Here is a 19,508-nt window from a genome sequence, read left to right on the forward strand (position 1 = left end):
AAGAACTGATCATAACATGCAACCAGGTGATGGTGTGTGAAGAGGGACAGGAGCACTGGGAAGGAACGACATCTTCTTCCACATTCTCTTGTGGCCAGGGGGCTCCATTTATCCATTCATTCCTTCACTAATTCATTCAACAAATGTCTCTAACATGCCCCTAACCCAGAGATAGATCACAGGGAAAGCAGAGGGAGCCCTGCTCCCCGTAGTTTCCTCCATTAGCAAAGGACACAAACGCACAGCTGTGTGGAGTCACTGATAAGAGCTCTGAAGAGGGTCGGGCTGAGTAAGAGACAGAGGTTACTCGGGAGGCTACCAGCCTCCATGATGGCCCCAGCCTATAGTGCTAGCTGCTCCCTAGTGCCTGCATTACCACTTCTGCTCTGCCTCCTGTCAGATCCCTGGTTGTATTAGATTCTCATAGGTGATGAACCCTATTGTGAACTTTGCATGCAAGAGATCTAAGTGTGTGCCTTATGAGAAGCTAATCCATGTCTGAAAAACTTGTCTTCCACCAAACTGACCCCCGTGCCAAAAAGGCTGGGGAGCGCTGCCCTTGCGGGTACTGTGCTAAGTGAAATAAATCTGTTGAAAAATGAAAAAGTACTGTATGGTTCCACTTACATGAGGCCCTTAGCATAGTCAAATTCACAGAAAACAGTAGGACGGTGGCTGCCAGAGATTGGGAGGTTGGAGACTAGGTTTCAGTTTGGGAAGATGGAAAAGCTCTGGGGCTGGCTAATGATGAGGGTCACACAAGACTTGGGAGCATCCAGATCAGAGTTCTGGGGCTGCTCCACCAGTGCAGCAGGGTCTGGGCCCAGGCCTGAAGGAACGGCTATCCTTACTTTGACTGTCAGGATACTGATTCTTGAAACCCAGCTACTGCATTGGAAGGAGGCTCAGTGGAGAGACCCCACCAAGGTCCCAGACAACAGTGAGCCCTCAACTGCCCGACCTGGGAGCAAGAACATCTCTGGAAGATGTCAGCTACCATGAAGGAGATCCACCTGGCTGAGACCAGCAACTGCACAGAAAGAACCAGGGTACATAAGGGTAACGAGAAAGATGAACAGAGAGGTGACCAAATTGTTGAATCAATACACAAGACACAATCCCCCCACAAACTGCTATCCTGGTATGGGGGATATTCTGCTGAATAGCAACATCTCCTCTGTGCTGGACCCTCTAACTGTGCAGCCCCCTGGTGTTGGAAAGGCAGCTTTCCAGTATATAAGGCTGACTCATTTCTTTGATGCTTTTGCTTTCATACCCACTGAAATCCTGGGTCTCACCATCACCAAATTTGAGAGAGCAGAATCAGGTCTCAAAGTACTTGAAGCTGAAGAAAGGAGGCTGACATGGTAACCCTGGGTTTGCTCATGGCTGTCTGGCTCCCCTCCTTTGGCTCCCCTGGAAGAGTGACACCCCCCACCCCCATGACTTAGTGGTTGGGTGGGTCACAGGTTCGGTCTGGTCAAGGCCATCATGAGAAGTAACATGACTTTTCCTTCACACCAGAACATTTTATGGCTGGTACAAACCCCCCAGTTGTGGACACTTTCACTGGAATGGGGGCTGTGTCACCCTTAATGGGTTCTGGGAATTTCACTGTGAGCAGGAAATTTGGTTATTTGAGCCCCTGAGATTTGGAGGATTGTTTGCCTCCACAGTACAACCTCAGTGATCCTGACAAGATAACAACAGATGTTACTGCTACTTGGGATTTTGAGCTGAGAAGTTAAATGTGGACAGGAGCCATGCAACCACCAGGTACTTGTGCTAGAGGGATGAGTATCTAAGGCCTTCGTGGACAGCAACCTGAAGTCCATCTACAAAATGCAAGAAAATCATGGTGGCAAATAGTCCCCCTCTTGTCCCAGTACTAGTGGAACGAGACATCTAGTTTTGGGGGAAGGTGAGGCCAGCTGCCCCCTACCTTGTCCCGAGGCAGAGTCCCACAGCTCAAACCCTGTGGGAGGACTCAGCTCACAGGTCCAGCACAATCCACAGCCATGGTGCAGACTTTGGGGTCTGATGTATGGCTCTCCTGGGCAGCAGCTCTGCCCTGTCATTTCTTCTCCTCCTGCCTCTCTGCCCACTGTAGCCCCTTGGTAGCCATGTGGACACACATTTCTATAACTTCCAGTCTGAGCTAGAGCCCTTCATTCTAGTCCTCTCCTCCTCTGCTCTGCTAGCTCAAGAGACAAACACTGGTCTGCCCTTGCAGCCCCAAACCTTCACAACAGGCCTCTCAGCCCCCAGCCTGCCCTGTATGGTAGGGTCTATAGCCTCTGCCATCTTGGCTCCCACCGCTCCAATTTGGGAGTGGTGTAGAGGGGGCTTGGTGGGAGCTGGAACCCAGAGTCTTTTATTGCACATGTCAGGCCCTGGCCATCATCCCTGCAGTCCCTGGGGCTCAGTGGTTTCTGAGTCCTGCATGCAGGTCTGCCTGGCAGTGGGGCCTGCTCAGCTGGGGCAGATCCCCCGCTGCTGGGGCCATTTCTGCTCTGTCCTCCTCTGCATCCTGCTGTCCCACAAGCCCCCACCCCCAGCAGGACAAGAAAAACCAAATGTACCCCCTGCTCTTTCAAGCCTACACTGGAAATCTACCAATGAAAAGGGCAGCCCAACATGGAGGGCATCAAGACCATCAAGACCACAAATGTGACATCAAAGAAAGTGGAACACCCAGGTGTCCCTCAGCTGGTGATTAGTCACATCAATCACAGGCTATCCATCAGACTCTGTATGCAGCCTCTATCAGGTATTTGGTTGTCAGGGACACAAAAACATGACAAATGTCAACCCAGTAGGCAAGAGACAGTGAGGGCTGAAGGAAGCTGCTCCTCTTCTAGTTCCTCCTAATGGCCCTAAGGTGGCAGGAAGCAGGGGAACTTTAACTTTTCTCAATGAACAGAGACAGGCCATACCCTAAGTCATGGGAGGGGAGGCTGCGCACACGCAGGCACGTGCACACGCGCGCACACACACACACAACCTATGTATCCGCCCCCACCCCGTATCGGGATGGAAAGGCAGGTGCTATACCATGGAGCTAAACCTCCAACCCCACAGGTGTATTTTTTGGTACCAGGGATTGAACTTAGGTCCTTGTGCTTCTGAGGCAGGTGGTGGAACCACTGAGCTAAATCCCCAGTCCACCACAGGTACATTTTTAATTGACCTAGGACAAACGTGGGGTTCAGAGTTCAGAGAGACTGAGCCTGAGCTCATCTTAAACAGAACCAAAAGGGGCAGCAGCAGGAGCAAACGTCCAGGACCAGATCTAAAACCAGCTGCATACACCCACACAGCAGGAGCTATTCCCTTTGGGAGTGAGGGTGGGAGGATAAGAGTCAGCCCTCTCCCCTTTGATGACACTGGGGATTGAACCCAGGGATTTTGCACTGAGTAACATTCCCAGTCCCTCCTTTCAAAACGTTTTCTAGAAAGGGTCTCAGTAGGTTGCTGTTGCCTAGGCTGGTCTCAAACTTGTGAACCTCCTGCCACAGGGTCTTGGAGTGCTGGAATTATAGGCTTGTACCACCATACTCACCTGGTGTTCCTTTTTATAAAATTGTTTAATAAGAAGCTAGCTTAGAGATGACGGTAATAGTTTTAGTTATTTGTTATTTGTTTTTGATATGCTGGGGATGGAATCCAGGGCCATATGATGATAGGCAAGTATTCTACCGTTGAGCTAAACTCCAGCCCTGTGGCTGTTTTTGTTGTTTGGAGATAAGGTTTTACTCTGTTGGGATGGCTGCTCTCAAACTTTTGGGCTCAAGTGATTGTCCCATCTTGGCCTCCTGAATAGCTGAGACTACAGATGTGTGCCACAGTTCCCTGCTCCTGGGATGGGTTTGAGTACCTGCTACTTCTTTGGCATTCCTTTTGTCTGGGAGGTCCATAGCCCCACCCCTTGATTATGGGGCCACCTGGACTCCTAATGAACAGGATGCAGCAGAAGTGACAGAGAGCGACTTCTGAGGCTGGGAGCGAAAAACTGAAACAGCCACTACCTGGTGCTCATATCTGACTGTCACCTTAGAAACCAGGTGCCATGTTGGAAGGGAGCCCAAGACACATGGGGCAGCACAGAGGGAGGGTGGAAGGGTGGATGTTCCCCCCAAGACTCCCTGAAGCTTCTACCGATTACCATCAGCAGCTCCAGATGAGAGACCCACCCTTCAATATGACCCCACTGTAGTCATCAGCAGGTGGCACCTGCTACGTGAGAGAAGTAGGGACCACCCAGCAAGATGCCTGAGAAGCCTGCAGCACCAAGAGGTAATAACACATTATTATGGTGTTGTGCTGCTATGTTTCAGGGTGTGTAGGAATGAGAAGCTGGGACAGTGATTTTTACCTTTGTAACTTTCAGTAGGAGAAATAACTCTTATTTCCCTCACCTGCACTTTACATATGCTAGGTACAGAGCCCTGGGGAGGTCCTTGCTTCAAGACAGTGAATCCTCCCAGGGGGATACTGAGGGGGCTAGCTGAATTTGCCAAAAGGAAGTTTATTCTGTTTTCTTATTCTAATGTGCAAAACTAGATCTGCTGAAAATGTCTCCCAGTCTCTTTAGAGGAGCCCTGGCTGGAGGGAGGCTGCCTTAGCACTTAACCTTAGCAGCCAGCTCAAGTGAGTCATTAAAGTTACTATAGCCCAGCTCCTTCTGGAATGTTCCTTGCAGGGCCCCTGCACCTGGAGGCTGATTTCACTGGCCAATTCCAGGCTAGACACAAGTGGAGCTGCAGGCAACCGGCTGGGAGGGTCACCCTGGTGGGTTTGCTGCAGGTGGAGAGGTCATCTCTGCGGTGGGTGTGGAGGTAGGTGGGTTCACTGTGTGGATGACCACGCAAGCATATGAGGAGCTGGAAGGGTCACTTGGACTCAGAGTGCTGGGTCCCGGAGTCCAGGGATCTTTGTCCATGCCAGGGGTCATGCTAGCCAGCTCTCGGATGCCTTCACTGAGGTCTCTGTGGGGACAAGAGGCATGAGACATGTGGGAAGATGGGGGTGGGGTTCAGCCACCAGGTGCCCAGGCCCAGCCACCAGTGGACTCAGGTCAGGTGCTGCCCCAAGGGTTGGGGCACTGTTTCCTCTTGCCAAGGAGATACATGGAGGCTGCTGTTTCCCCACCCCAGGCCTGTCAGTATTCACTGAGCTCTTGCCTGGGCCTGGACTTAGGACATCACAGTGGTACCAGGCCCCAGGCACTATTTAAGTCTCACAGATAAGGAAACTGAAGCCGTAAAGATAAAGAGGCCACCGTGCTGGGAGCAAGTGCTTGCTGCCTTGGGAGCCTCTGTGGGACCCACAGCAGCCATGAGCCAGGCACAGCAGGCACAGGATGAGCCCGGATGCAAAGGAGGAATGCTTCAGGGATGTCAGGGACATAGCAGAATGACACGTGCAACTTGGCAGGGCTCCTGTTGCAAAAGACAACTGGACCCCCAGACAGAATGTGAGGAAGGGGAGGGTGGAGGGGATCCCTAAAGATGGGAGGCAGGGTAGGAGATCCAGGATAAGGTTTTCTCCACTTCTGCATATTTGTGAATTCTCCAAAAATTAAAGTTCTAGAAAAGAATATCTATGAGGGGCCGGGGATTTAGCTCAGTGGTGCTGTCACCTGCCTTGCAAGCACAAGGTTCTGAGTTCGATCCCTGGTATCAAAAAGAAAATTAACAAGTGACCCTGCTATAAGCCCTGAGGATCACCCCAGGGCACAGGGCTCTCGGATCACAGCCCCTTCTTCATGCCCAGTGGTGGAAGGATCTGGGGGCCTTGTCTCAGACCAGGGACCCCAGCTGTGTCCCCCACAGTGGTAACCTAGCCCATATCCGTGTCCTGCACACGCTGCTCATGTGCCAGAAATGCACACCTTAGCTTGGTCTCATGGAAACATGACAGACTCATACAGGGGTCTCTGAACACTAGACAGGATACACCGAAAGTCCGGGCCACAAAGCCCATTCCAGTTTAAAGACCCAGGAGACCTGGTGGCTGAGTGCTGCATGTGACTCTGGACCAAAGTGTGATCATCTTTGACAGATACGCTCTTCTCTACATGCCACACAGCATCAGGGTCAGAAAAGAAGCAACGTTTTATTGGTTCAGGAAAAAAAATGTACATGTGCATTGAGAGAGAAAGATACAGAAAGTGGAGAGAGTCAGAAACTGAGATGAGGAGGGAGCAGGACCCCTCACCCTGGGGCTGGGGGAGAAGACCCTGTACTGGCAGACCTTGCTATTCCTACAGCCCGGACAGGGTTCTAGAAGCATCGCTGGCCTCATGTTTTCAAGTCAGGGGTGGAGGCCCCTGGAGGCCAGGTGCAAGGCCTCTCAGCAGGTGGCGGGTGCTCCAGGACCGTCCTATGATTCCAATGGCCCTGCTCGGCATCCCTGGCCCTTCCCAAGCACAGAGACCCCAGAGACCTACGTGGTGAAGCTGTGGTTGTCGTGCACTTGGCTAGGCCAGCCTCCAGGCTTGCTGCCACTGCCACTGCTGCTGTTATTGTAGTTCTGACCCTTGAGGCCAAGGTATGCAGCCTGCACTGTCTCCAGGTCCTCGCCTCTCAGCTGGTACCACATCTGGACCGCCCTGGAAGAGAGAGTTCAGGAGGAAGGATACTGAGCAGGGACCCACATCCCTGAGGGTGGCACAGGTGCGGAAACAGGATCCACACAAAGCCAGGGCAGGTTCTCAGTGTGGGCAGCTTCTGCAAGAGCCAGATGGTGGGAACTGTATGGGATACAGGCCACAGCTAAACTCCGCCATCCAAAAGCAACCAAGGACAGTAAGTGATGAGCTGTGTCCCAGTAACAGCTACTTACAAAGCCAGGCGGTGGAAAGTTCTAGTGATAGATGGCGCTGATGGCTATACAACAAGGCCAAGGCAATTAGTGCCTTTGAGCTAAACACTTCAAGCAAAAATAGTGAATTTTATGTTGTGTAGATTTTACCACAATAAGAAAAAAGGACAACAAAAAAGTACATTACTGCAGGGGCAAGAGCCTCGGTGGGCCATACTTCACCTGTGGGTTCACTCACCCTCAGTCCCTACTCAAGGTGGGAATGGCAGCTCTGAATGCCGCTAACACAGCAGGGTACGAGCCGTATGTGCACAGGTTTAAGAATAAGACAAGCTGGGTACGATGGTACACACTTGTAATCCCAGAATTTGGGGTCTGCACATGAGGATTACAAGTTTGAGTCCCACCTGGGCAACTTAGGAAGACCCTGTCTCAATATAAAATTAAATTTTTTTTAAAAGGCTGAGAATGGAGCTCAGTGGGAAGGCCCTGGGTTTAATTCCCAGTACTGGGGAAAGAAAAAAAAAAAAAGACTAAGACGGCTCCTTGTATGCCCACAACCTAAGGACCACAGAGGCCAGGTGCCACAACAGCTGCCATGCTCCTTGCCTGCCACTCTAAGGGCCAGGGCAGCTTTCCATAAGAACCCCCTTACCAACCAGGGCGGCTTATGGGACCCCTGGACGCTGGCCCAGGGTGGCAGTGGCAGGTGCGGGTGGTCCTGTGGAGAGGGCCCAGGGTCCAAACTGTTCCCAGGAAGATTCTGAAGCTGCCAGGCCACCGTACCTGCTGGAGCGCTGCTGCTCACTTTTCTTCACACACTTGAGGAGGCAGCAGGTGAGGAAGGCCATGGACATGAGCAGGATGATGGCGCAGCTCACGATGGAGGCGATCACTGCCACCTTGAAGCCGAAGGTCTCATGGGGCGGCACAGCTGTGAGGGAGACGACCACCAGGTCCTGGCGTGGCTCACTCAGACCTGCCAGCCCCAGGGGTGAGGAAGATGGGGACCAGGGGCTGACGGGGCCTGACTGGCCCTCAGTGGGCTGCATGCTGGGGTAGGCAGTAGGCACTGACAGTGTAAGTCATCTGTGCAAACTGTGTTTGAGAAGAGGGCTCTCAGGGAAGTCTTCCCCAAGAGAGGGCATTTGGGCAAGGTTTACAGAGTATGTAGATTAGAGTAGCAAGTCAGAGAAGTTCTGACAGAGAACTTAGACCCTACCTAATGTAGCCCTGCCTACAGAGCAGAAGTGGGGCTGTGGAGCAGATGAGGCCTTCTCAGGTCACTTTTTAAGGAGTAAAAACAAGGAAAATGCCCTTCACTGGGATCAAAGGACCTTTGTCTTTAGCAGCCTTGTGACCTCAATTAGTCACTAAGAACCAGTCCTGTCAGATTCTAAGATGTTACAGCTCATGTCCCCCCTCCCCATTTCCCCTGCTCCCTAGCTGGATGCTAGTCACCTAGAATAAAGGTGTAGCCTTGTAGTGCTGACGTGACTGTGCTCCAGCCAATGGTGGGCAAGGGGCAGTGATGTGGGACAATGTCTAAAGACCTGCCCTCAGATGGCGGAGTGTGCCCTTTGCCCCTAGAGGCCCCTCACCCCAGACCCCTGCCTGGGGTCCCAAGGTTAAGGACACACCAACAGAGCCTCAGCAGACCCCAGGCTCCACGCAGTGCAGCAAGCTCCCAGCCAGTTACCCATCCTGAAGGGAAAGCACCATCTTGGTTAAACCCGTTAACCCTGTTGTTTTGGGTTTTCTGCATCTTGGAACACAATCTTAACAGATACCCTCACTCTCAGAGAATCACCCGGCACATGAGTATGTTAAAGGCAGCATGGGGGTGCATGCCTATCATCCCAGCTGAGGCAGGAGGATCATAAATTCAAGCCTAGTTTGGGTAACTTACCAAGACCCTGTATCAAAATCAAAAGGGTGGGGATATTGTTCAGTGCGAAGGCCTTGGGCTCAGTCCTACATGCATGCATGTAAGAATGGATAAATGAATGAATGAATGAATCAATCAATCAGTCAGTCAGTCAGTCAATCAGGAAGCAACTAGAAAACTAGAAAACAACTCTTCCCCAAGACCAGGACCTCCAGGACACATCCTGGCTCTCTGTACTCCTACTACGTGGAATTCTTGGTATATGGACTATCTCCTCGGGGATTGCCACAAGCAGGCAGATATGAAAAAAATGAATGAATGAACATAGGTTACTCTTAACAGCTCAGCTCACCACCTTTGTAGCCTTTAGCAGCCAGGTGTCACAGCAGAACAGAGTAGGACCTGAGCCAGCATCTGAGACTGGGTCCCCTCTACAGACGTAGAGCTCTGAGGGCTGCTAACCACTGTCTAGCAACATGCCCACTGGGAGCAGGACCAGGACACTGGCCCAGACTATGACTGGTCACCCACTGCCATCTGTGTGATCAGCTGGGGCATCTCAGGAGGGAGGGCCCTTACCCTTGCACACAGGGGTCCCTGAAGACCAACTGGCAATGATCCCACTCCAGGCACAGGTGAGCAGGCCAGACCCCACCATCTGGTGGCCGGAGGGGCAGTGGAACACGAGCACGGTCCCCACAGCAGTGCCATTGCCACGGAGGACTTGTAGGCTGCCTCGTGGGGGTGGCTGCAGCTGAGCACAGGTGCCTGGGGAGACAGACAGGGTGAGCGGTGAAGGTAGCAATCAAGTGGGTAGCCCCTGAAGGGAGGTACTGGCCCCACTAGGGGCCACTGCCCATGGGAAGTGGACCTGAGACCCGCCAAGGGCTGTGGGATGCTCTGGGCAAGGTCACATGGGGGTCATCCACAGGCTGGAACAAAGCAGAGACGGACCCTACATTAAGTAAAATCTAGATGTCTTGAAAATTATGGTATGGAAGAAGAAACAAGAGTCAGAAAACTAAATAGAGGCAAATATGTAATTAGTACCTATGCAGAGCTCCAAAGGCAGAAATCAGGGGGAAAAAAGAAAAAAGAAAGAGGGAGAGATTAGCAGATTTAACTATCTAAAACAGTAAGAGAGGTACTTTGTTCCTCTATAATCACTGAACGGCAAACAACAACTCAGAAGAAAAGAAAATTAGGAAAAGATATTTGGAAAACAGAAGAGAGATTCAATACCCTTAATTTACAGAGACTGATAAAAGCTGAACAATTTTTTTAAATGAACTAATGTGTGAACAAGCAATTTGCAAGAGTTACCAATGTCTAACAGTCATGAAAACATGCTTAACCAAACAAAAATCAAAGAAACTTGCATTCAAATGAGAGCTAATCTTTCCCTCATCACTGTGGCAAAGGTTAAAAGAAGAAAGGGCTGGGGGTATAGCTCAGGGGCAGAAATACTTGGTAGCATTCACAAAGGTCCCAGGTTCCAGTCTCAGCACTGCAAATGAACAAACAAACAAATGAAAAAAAAAAAACAACATTAACATGTAAGTCAGCGAGGGTCAAGGAGTGACTCCTCAGATTGGGATTAGATCCCAACCTTTCTGGATGGAGTCAGGCAAATATATGAAGGGCTACTTGCTGGACATGCCCAGGGGAACTTAGTCAAAGGCATTAGGGACCTGCTGCTGAGACCTCTGTATCAGGAAGTCCCTCTAGAGCCCCAAAGAACAGCGAAAAGTTGCCTGGCACACCAGGGCAGGAGGGTGGGAGTCTGGAAATAAGAAATGCCACACCGTTTGCATCCCCAGACTCCGAGATTCAAGGACAATGAAGCTACACGCCAGTCAGTAGTACACCCTCATCTTGCCTGCCCCTTCAGCATCTGGGGAAGTCTAGCCTCAGACCTGGCCAGCACCAATCTGAAAGTTCCTTGTTCATCATCAGCATTACTATCCATAATAGCGACACATGCCTGCATGCAATACTCTGTTTAAAAAGCACCCCACATTCTTTGTCTCACACAGCACTCTTAACAAGGACAGCAGGGAAGAAACCATGATTATTACCAGCAAGGCTCAGAGAGAGAGGCAGGCCGCCTGCTCAACATCCCTTGACAGGCTCGAGACAGTGAGATGCACACTTTATGATAGCAGAATAAGAAGTGGGAAGTCAATTTATTACATAGGGTTAGTATCTTTTCTAGGCAAACAGCACACACAATAATAAGACAGTGAGAAAAGAATTATGGACCCCCCCATACACACACACAAAGAAGAAAATAAACTCAGGGAAAGAAAATGACTCAAAAAACAAAAAGCAGGTCAATTAGATAAGAAAAGGAAATGAAAAGAAACCAGATCAAGAAGATCTCCTTTAGCTGACATAATTTTAAACATAGACAATCCGTAGAAATCCCCTAAAAAACTACTGGCACTAACAAGTTGAACAACATTGTTAGATACAAGGTCAACATACAAAGATCAGTTGTGTTTCTGTGTAGTAGTGGCAATGAGCAAAGTGAAAATGAAATTAAGAAAACAATTCCATTTACAATAGCATCAAAACAAACAAATTACATAGGAATAAATTTAACAAAGGAAGTGTAAAATGCATACTCTGAAAATTACAAAACACTGTTGAAAGAAATTAAAGAAGACCTAAATGGAAAAACATCCCATGCTGATGGACCAGAAGAGTTGATACTATTTAAGACAGCATTACAGTGGTAATTTCATTCATGAATTTAATTCTTTCCACAATTCTGGTCACATACCAAATTAATTGGAAACCAAATCACATTTCCCTATAAGACTAACACTGAACCTAACCAATGGAGATGATTCAGTTTGAACCAATTCAGTATGCTTCAAAGCAATCTTGAAAAAGAACAAGTTACTTACTTCCCAATTCAAAACTTAATACAAAGCTGTAGTAATCAAAACAGTGTGGTACTGGCATAAGAATAGACATATACAGCAATCAAACAAAAGTGAGTCTAGAAATAAACCCTTACAATTAAAGTCAACTGTTTTTTGTTATTGTTGCTTTTTGTACCGGAGATCAAACTCAGGACCTTGTGCTTTTGAGGCAGGCACAGTGCCACTGAGCTAAATCCATGGTCCGACCATCAACCGGTTTTTGACAAAGGTACCAGGACATATCAATGGGAATAGTTTTGAACTGGTGCTTGGACAACTGGCTATTCACATGTAAAAGAATTATGTTGGATCCCCTACCTCATCCCATATTCTAAAAATTACTTAAAATGAATCAAAGACCTACATGTAAGATCTAAAATTACAGAACTCCTAGAGAGAAACATAGGGATAAATCCTTGTGGTCTCAGGCAATGATTGTTGGATAAAGCAAAGATAAGTAACAAAAGAAAAAAGCAGACTTCATAAAAACTAAAAGCACTGTGTTTCAAAGAACACAACAAAGTGAAAAGACAACTTCCTGATTGAAAGAAATATTTGCACATCAGGTATCTGATAAAAAAATATCTAGAATGAAAAATTACTCTAACTCAATTATAAAAGAAATCAACTTTGGGCTGCGGATTTAGCTCAGTGGTTCCACTGCCTGCCTCACAAGCACAAGGACCTGTGTTCAATTCCTGGTATTAAAAAAAAATCAACTTTTAAAATGAGCAAAGGATGTGAATAGCTGTTTTTCTAAAGAAGATATACTAATAGCCATCAATAAGTATATGAAACCATTCTCAATGTTAACTTCAGGGAAATGTAATTAAAATCATGATGAGGTAATGTTTCATATCCACCAAGTCAACCACTGTGCATTAAAAAGACATAATAACAAGTGTTAGGGGTGATGTAGAGCAACTAGAATCTCATTCACTACCAGTGAATGGTACAGTGGCTTTAGGAAAAGGATCTGGTGATCTCAAAGTAACACATAGAATTACCATATAATCATTTACTCTTAGAGAAATAAAAACGTAAGTCCCTATATGAAAATACCACAATGAAACCCAATATTTTGTAAAATTAATAGGCACTAATAAAATAGACTTTAAAACTAGGGATAAGAAAAATGCATGTTAAAATAATGAGAGATTATTTTCATCTGTGCTGTAGTTAGGAATTAGCGAGATAGTATCAGGTGTCTGCGTGTGCTCAGGGAAATTAGCATTCTTGTAGACTGTCATGAGAGTACAAATGTGTAAGGACTTTTAGAAGATAATTTGATGGTATGTATATATATATATATATATCAAACATCCAGATCTAACAATTCCACTTCCAGTGATCTATCCAAGAGAAATACTTCTTGTTTTCAAACATATGCCAATTGCTTCACTGTTTTCAGTCTAAAGAAAATGGAAACAACCTAAATGTTAATTAATAGGGGATTGGTTAAATAAAACATGCTACATCTGTCCCATGGGGTGGGGAGGACATGCTCACACAAAAACTTGAATATAAATGGAGCATTGTTAATATGTACAGCCAAAGAGTTGAAATGCCAAGATGAATGTCTGTCAACTAATAAATATATAACAAAATGTGAATGTGGCCCACCTACACAGTGGAATACTACTCAATCCTGAAAAGGAATTCATCGATGCTACATGGTTGAATGTTGAGGACATTATAAGTGAAACGTCAGATACAAAAGGCCATACACTGAGTGATTCCATTTATATGAAATGTCCAGAATAGGCAAAGCCAGAGTGATAGCAGATTGGTAGTTGTCAGAGGATAGGGGAAGGAAAATTGGAAGGTATCAGCTAAGAAGTACGGGGTCTACTTCCAAAACTGGGGTGATGGTTGCATATTCAAAAACTACTGAGTCATACAATTTAAATGGCTGAACTGTACGGTTGATGAGTCATAATGCAATAAAGCTATTCTTAAAAATCAAAAGAAAAATATTTAAACTAAATTAAGAAATATTTATGTGTATTTAAGGACAAAAATACTGGAAGTTTTTGCCTTTTGTCTTGATCAACCTGCCAGGTTGGAGGAGTGCCTAACTTCTGGGGATGGTGTGCAGGCAGGGAGGACCTGGGGGGCTGTCCTGCCCTTCGGGAGGCTGGCACTGACTGAGCACTCCTGTCTGCTAGGCACAGCTCTCTAAAGCTCAGGCCGAGACTACTCCCGTCATCTTGGGCTGACCCTCACCAGGCTTGGGTCAGCCAGCTCCCAGGAGTACAACTGGGATTTGAACCCCTGACTCTAGTGTGGGCACTTCATGCACTACCACCTCTATCTGCACCCACAGACATATAAGTGTAGGAATGAAGGAAAGAAGCTTGACCTCACCAACAGGAGTCATGATGCCCTCCCCCATGGTAGCCCCTTTGCTTTGTCGGGGTCTTGCCAATTCTGTACCTACTCTCCTTCTGGCCAGAGAAGCAGACACAGGATTTTGGATCCACAGCAGACGGCAGGGCAGCCATGGCCAGTCGAGTGGCCCTTCCCCAGTACACCAGGCAGCCATACTACCCAGGCCTCCATTCAGCCCTGCAACTTCTGCATTCCTTTGCAGCTGAGCCCATGGAGAGGGACCCACCTTCCCCAGCTCACTAGGTGCCAGAGGTTTGGGGTACATCAGAGAGGGGTGAGAGCCCTTACAGTTATATGGCCAGCACAGTGCCTTCCTGTGGCTGCCCCATGAAGGGACTAACAGACTTGGATTCATTCTTTAAAAGCCAAACTAGAATGTCACCAAAAGACACGATGCCTGGGGCTGGGGGTGCAGTTCAGTGGTAGAGCATTTGCCTAGCATGCTTGAGGTGCTGGATGGACCTCAAGAGATGGAGAGGTACGTGATCCAGCAGGGGCTGGGCAGATGTAGAGGTACAGGGAACTAGGGGTGTAGTTATGAAATCTTTTCTCCTCTGATGCATGCTCAAAAGAAACAACAAGGCTGGGGGAAATTTCCAAGCAGTCTGGCTGCCATGGAACTAGCCCTTGGAATGCTCTCTTCCTGACCAGGAGGGTCCTGGTGAGAGAGGGTGGCTGTGCAACTCCATCCTAGGCCCAGACATGCTAACCACTGCCAAAGGTCCATCAAGAAGACTTGGGCCAAGGCCTTCTATGTCCCTAAAACAGCCAGGCCCAGCTTTGAAGCCAAAAGAGCTGGGCTGAAGGTTGGCCAGGCCTTATCAGGGTCTTACCAGTAAAACCCTTGTTACTTCCTGCCATGGGCCTGCATCCCATCACGTACCTCTCTATCTCTATGTCCATCCAGCACCTCAAGCATGCTCTGCAAATGCCAAGCATGGTGGATGAAGACTGGATAAGTTGACTACTGCCCTGGCAAGGAGACCACAATCACCAACTTCCCCTAAACACATGCTAGACCAGCACAGACCTAGGAGTGAGAGAGTGGGGCACGGAGATGTCTGGACTAATTTGTATTCTGTCAACAGCCACATCCTGTGCTCTGCGGCCAGGTTCTGCTCTGTATGTGTGTGTGTGGGGGGGGATTACTCGTTCTTAGAAGCAACTGCAGGCCTGAGATACACCACATGATACTTGCCATCCACAACCCAGAGGCCACGTATCTTAAAGCGCAGACTTCCTGCCTATCATTGAGCCTCACTGATGTGGGCGATGAGAGGTGAAGTCTTCAGTCACAGCCAAAGAAAGTGAGCCCACTAGTGCCATCCCACTGATCTGCAAGAAACCCAGAATGTAACTTCACATTAAAGAGTTAAATAAGACAGAGATGGTGGTCCACGCATGTAATCAAAGCACTCGAGAGACTGACGCAGGAGGATCACTGTGAGTTCAAGGCCAGCCTGGGCTACATGGTGAGACCCTGTCTCCAAAAAACCCAAAGCTAAGCGAAACAAAGAGTATAATAAAAGCACAGACCCACGTAAGAGCACAGCCCAGTAAAGTGGACTGGCCCCGTGACTGTGCATGGGCAGGGTACAAAGAAGGAGTGTGTGCCTGAGGTTGGGAGGACCCAGGGGAAGAGGATGAACCACAGCAGCTTCCCAGAGACTCAGGAAGTACAGGGGCTTTAAATTCACTCTGAGTCTGGACCTAGAGAGACTCTGCCTCTCTAGCCAGTCATCCCGGGGTCTGTCTCACCAGGCAGAGAGCCCCAGCCCTAAATTGTACTGCTGGAATAGTTCCTCCTTTCAAAATAAAATGCAGGGCCAGGGATTTAGCTCAGTGGTTCCAGTGCCTGCCTCCCAAGTGCAAGGTCCTGAGTTCGATGCCCGGTACCAAAAAATAAATTTTAAAAACTACTATAAAAGTACATAAATAAAAATAAAATAAAATGCAAGTGTTGGGGAAAGGAGCAACAGTGGGGGCCGGAGAGCCTGTGATCAGGGCTGGACCTGCTCACCCCCTTGTGTTTCTCAGGGCACCTTCCACCCAGGGAAGCCAGGAGGCTCAACTTCCTTTAATCCATCTGCTACACGAGGTGCAGTGAGTCCAAGCCACTGGCTGCAAAGCCCAGGCTGGGAATTCTGAGGGCCCAGGCCCTCTCCACCCCAGGGCTTTGGGTCTGATCCCGACTTGAACATTTTGCAGCAGCTATGTCCCAGCCACCGATTCCTCACCTCCCTGGGGATTCCCTGTCTGCAGAACAGGAGACCTACTTTCCAGTCACAGGAGGTGTGAGCTCAACTGTGGACACCTTAAAGCTAGCGCATGGCATCACTGCACAGGTGGGTCATTCAGCCACGTCCCTAGCATCATAAGATGCGCTGGGACCCAGGACATCAATTCTGTGGCATTTGGGAGAACTTTACCTCCCATGCCCCCTTCTCCTAAGTTCATAGCACCCACTCACCTGCCCAGGTCCCCATCTTTCCGGTCCATAGCACCCTGAAGACCTCCATCCCCCACACCCCAACATCTCAGTCCAGTGCCCTCCATACCCCAGACTGTCAGGGTCTCTGTACCCATCCCTGGGCCTGAAGGGCTACCAAGCTTCCTCTGGGCTAAGCCGATTTCCTACATGAGGAGGCTGAGGCCCACAGACCTGCCAGAGGCCCCTGGCCACCCCTCACTGACACTCTAGAGCTTGAAGGCCAATGGCTACTTCCCACTGACCCCTCAAAGCCTGGAGACTCACAGCCAATCCTCACTGACCCCCCGCATAGCCTAGAGACCCATGGCCCCCCACTCAGCCCTGGGAGCCCCAGAGTCAAATCCCACCTGTCCCTCTTCTGGTGTCTTTGAAGGACCCCGTGTGCCTGTGCAAACACCTGGCTCTAGGAGGTATAGAGCCAACGCTGGGTTTATCGTCTTGTCTTCCCGCCCTACCTACAGTTCTCCCGAGGACACTGGGCCCTGCACGTCCCCATCCTCTGACTAGGGTCTGTGCTCTGATCCCTTGTTTTCTGGGCCCAGATCTAGAGCCCTTTTACTTTGGCACCTTTAAGACCCCCTTTTTTCACTATGTAGAAATAAATCTTCAAGAAGAAAAACAGCAGAGAAAATGAAGTGATTGGGTTAAATGCATATAGGAAACAAAAGAAAAACTCAAGGCCCCAGCCCGACCCTCTCCTGGCTCAGATCATGGTGGTGAGGACAGAGGGTCACAGCAGGGCCCCTGAGTCCCTTAGGTTCTATTCCCAACTGACTCCTCTGCCCAGCCCACTTGCCTCTGCTGGGCACCCAGGCGCACATGGTATGATCTGGCAGGGCCCCCATCCTTCAGCCCTTGCAGCCAGTTCATGATGCCAGCCCCATGTCTGGGAAAGATCTTTGTTTGTTAATCTTTTATCTGGAACCTTGGACCATGGTCCAGCCTCTTCAGTCCTTCCTGCAGCCCACATGGCCCCTGCATCCTGACCTTCTCAATAAGCTTCCTTTTATGCTGGCAGAGGCCGTGAGTGAGGGGTTGGGCGGGCCACTGTGCCCAGCCTTACAGGGACTTGGCAGCCTCCAGTGTTTGTCCCTGTGTGATCTCTCTTCAGGTCTGTTTCCCCAGACACACAGTGGGAACCTCAGGAGGGATTTCTCAGAGTTCAGAGGGGTGACTTAGGCACACACAGATGCTCTGAGAGCTGGACCTCCCAGAATCCAGCAGCAGGGACATGTGGCGCCAACATTAAGTGTGAGAGGCCCACCCCGCTGGCTGTGTGTCTTCAGGAATGTCATCTTCCCTCTCTAAGCCCATCTCCCCACGGAGGATGGGTACAGGCTTCAGGGTCCTTGACACCTTGGGTGGCCCGGGCTGGGATAAACCCAACAGAGGAAAAGTGATTCTGCAAATCCCTGGGGTGGGGAAGGATGGAAGCTCCAGAGTCATGTCTATCCTGCAGCACTGCCAGACAGGAGGGATAGCCAGTCTCAAGGGGTAGGCAAGCCTCTCACATTCACTGGCACTGGGCCTCAATTAGCCCTCTGTTCAGTGGGCACAGCCCAGCTCTGTGGCTGCAGAGGTAAAGCCAGGAGAAGATGTGTCCTGCTGTCTCCAAGGACCCTTCTGGGCATGGCCAGGGGTCAGGCCCAGCTGCTGGAACCCTATGTTCCTGGACAACTTCCCAGATTAGGGAGTACAGGGGCCACCTTGGGAGCAGGGCCAGGGCCCAGCCTCTCAACCAACAGAAACTCACCACAGTGGGTTAGCTGTGTGTTAGACAAAGGATCGTTAAAGGGTCCCAAGCCCCATCTCTGCACTGCCCTGCCCACTTCACAGAGGAAAGACTGAGGCTGCATGGCAGAGGTGATGGAGTTCAGGTGATGGCTATGCTGGCAGGACAAGGGCCCTCCCTAGACTACACCTGGCCAGTGCACAGCCTGGGGCAGCTACACACAGCCTTCTACTTAGCACGTGGGGAAACTGAGGCACAGGTGGGGTGATCACCCCGGGTCAAAAAGGTGACTGTCACCCTGTATGGCTCCAAAAAGGGGCTTCATGTCTGGGACCTGCTCAGGGAGGCTGAGACCCAGGGGTCATCCAGGGAGAAGAGACGAAAGCAGCTCCCTGCCCCCCACCACAAGCTAGAGACCCCCTACCGAGAATCCTCACAAACACCCTTTGTATACAAAGTGTCAGCTCTTCCAGCCGCTCCCTGGCCTTGGTCTGACCTTGGCAGGTCCCTCCACCCCTCCTGGCCCTTGATAACCCCTTCCTCAAGCTGCTATGAGGGGTGGGGCTCACTTGTGCGAGTCCCCAAAAGACATGATGCCGGCCGGCCTCCTCAAACCCAGAGAAAAGCACTCTGACCAGAGCATCACATTCGGGACCCTGGGCATCTGCCTAGGGAGTGAGGTGCATCAAACTAAACAAACCAAATACAACAGGGCTGGGGCAAGAAACTAGACCTGCCGTGCTGAGCAGAAACTAGACCCCACCTCCGGACTGCAGCTTCCTCCTGTACAGAGCTAAGCGCAGCCTCAGCGGAGTCACCCTCAGGTGGAGCCCTGCAGAGCAGCGGCCGCCCAAGTGCTCTTTCAGGACGCGGGAGAGGCAGGACTCCGCTGGGTGGCGTATCCAAGAGTCCGAAGTTAATGCATTCACGGAACAAAGCCGGAGTTCGAACTCCAGAACCTTGGGCAGCGAAGGTGAAACTTCTTTAGCACATTCTTGAACTCAGATACTTCGAAGTAAAACCCAGCTTCCCTCCTTCCGGGGATCTCAGAGCTTCTGAGCCTCTAGGTCAACCCCAGACTCTGCCAACCCTAGCAGCCACTCCTTTCTCGCAGACTCAGTTTCGTCATCTGTAAAGTGGCTCTAGGAGAGCTCAACAGGGAAGCCCGAAGATGACAATGCCCTCTGGCGCGGAGAGGGCGCCCCAGCTGGCCCCTCCCGTGCCCGGGACTGCGGGTCCCGCCAGGGGACG

At 49.8% G+C, this 19,508-nt stretch overlaps 1 protein-coding gene across 1 annotated transcript in view; it reads right to left on the reverse strand.

The window, feature by feature from the left end:
• Window positions 1-3,180: 3,180 nt before the first annotated feature.
• The window catches only part of Susd3 (sushi domain containing 3), an 18,790-nt gene continuing 2,462 nt past the window's right edge, over window positions 3,181-19,508 (reverse strand). Inside the window, exons 3-7 of the mRNA XM_033756829.1 lie at window positions 19,021-19,216; window positions 9,293-9,481; window positions 7,612-7,759; window positions 6,452-6,613; window positions 3,181-4,988 (exon numbers count right to left, since the gene is read on the reverse strand). Of these exons, the coding sequence (XP_033612720.1) occupies window positions 4,784-4,988; window positions 6,452-6,613; window positions 7,612-7,759; window positions 9,293-9,481; window positions 19,021-19,216 (900 nt within the window). The 3' untranslated portion in view covers window positions 3,181-4,783. The remainder of the gene's footprint in view (window positions 4,989-6,451; window positions 6,614-7,611; window positions 7,760-9,292; window positions 9,482-19,020; window positions 19,217-19,508) is intronic.

Source organism: Fukomys damarensis, unplaced genomic scaffold (assembly GCF_012274545.1).
Source record: "Fukomys damarensis isolate Sample0158 unplaced genomic scaffold, DMR_v1.0_HiC HiC_scaffold_27, whole genome shotgun sequence".
In the NCBI taxonomy this organism is placed as follows: Eukaryota; Metazoa; Chordata; class Mammalia; order Rodentia; family Bathyergidae; genus Fukomys; species Fukomys damarensis.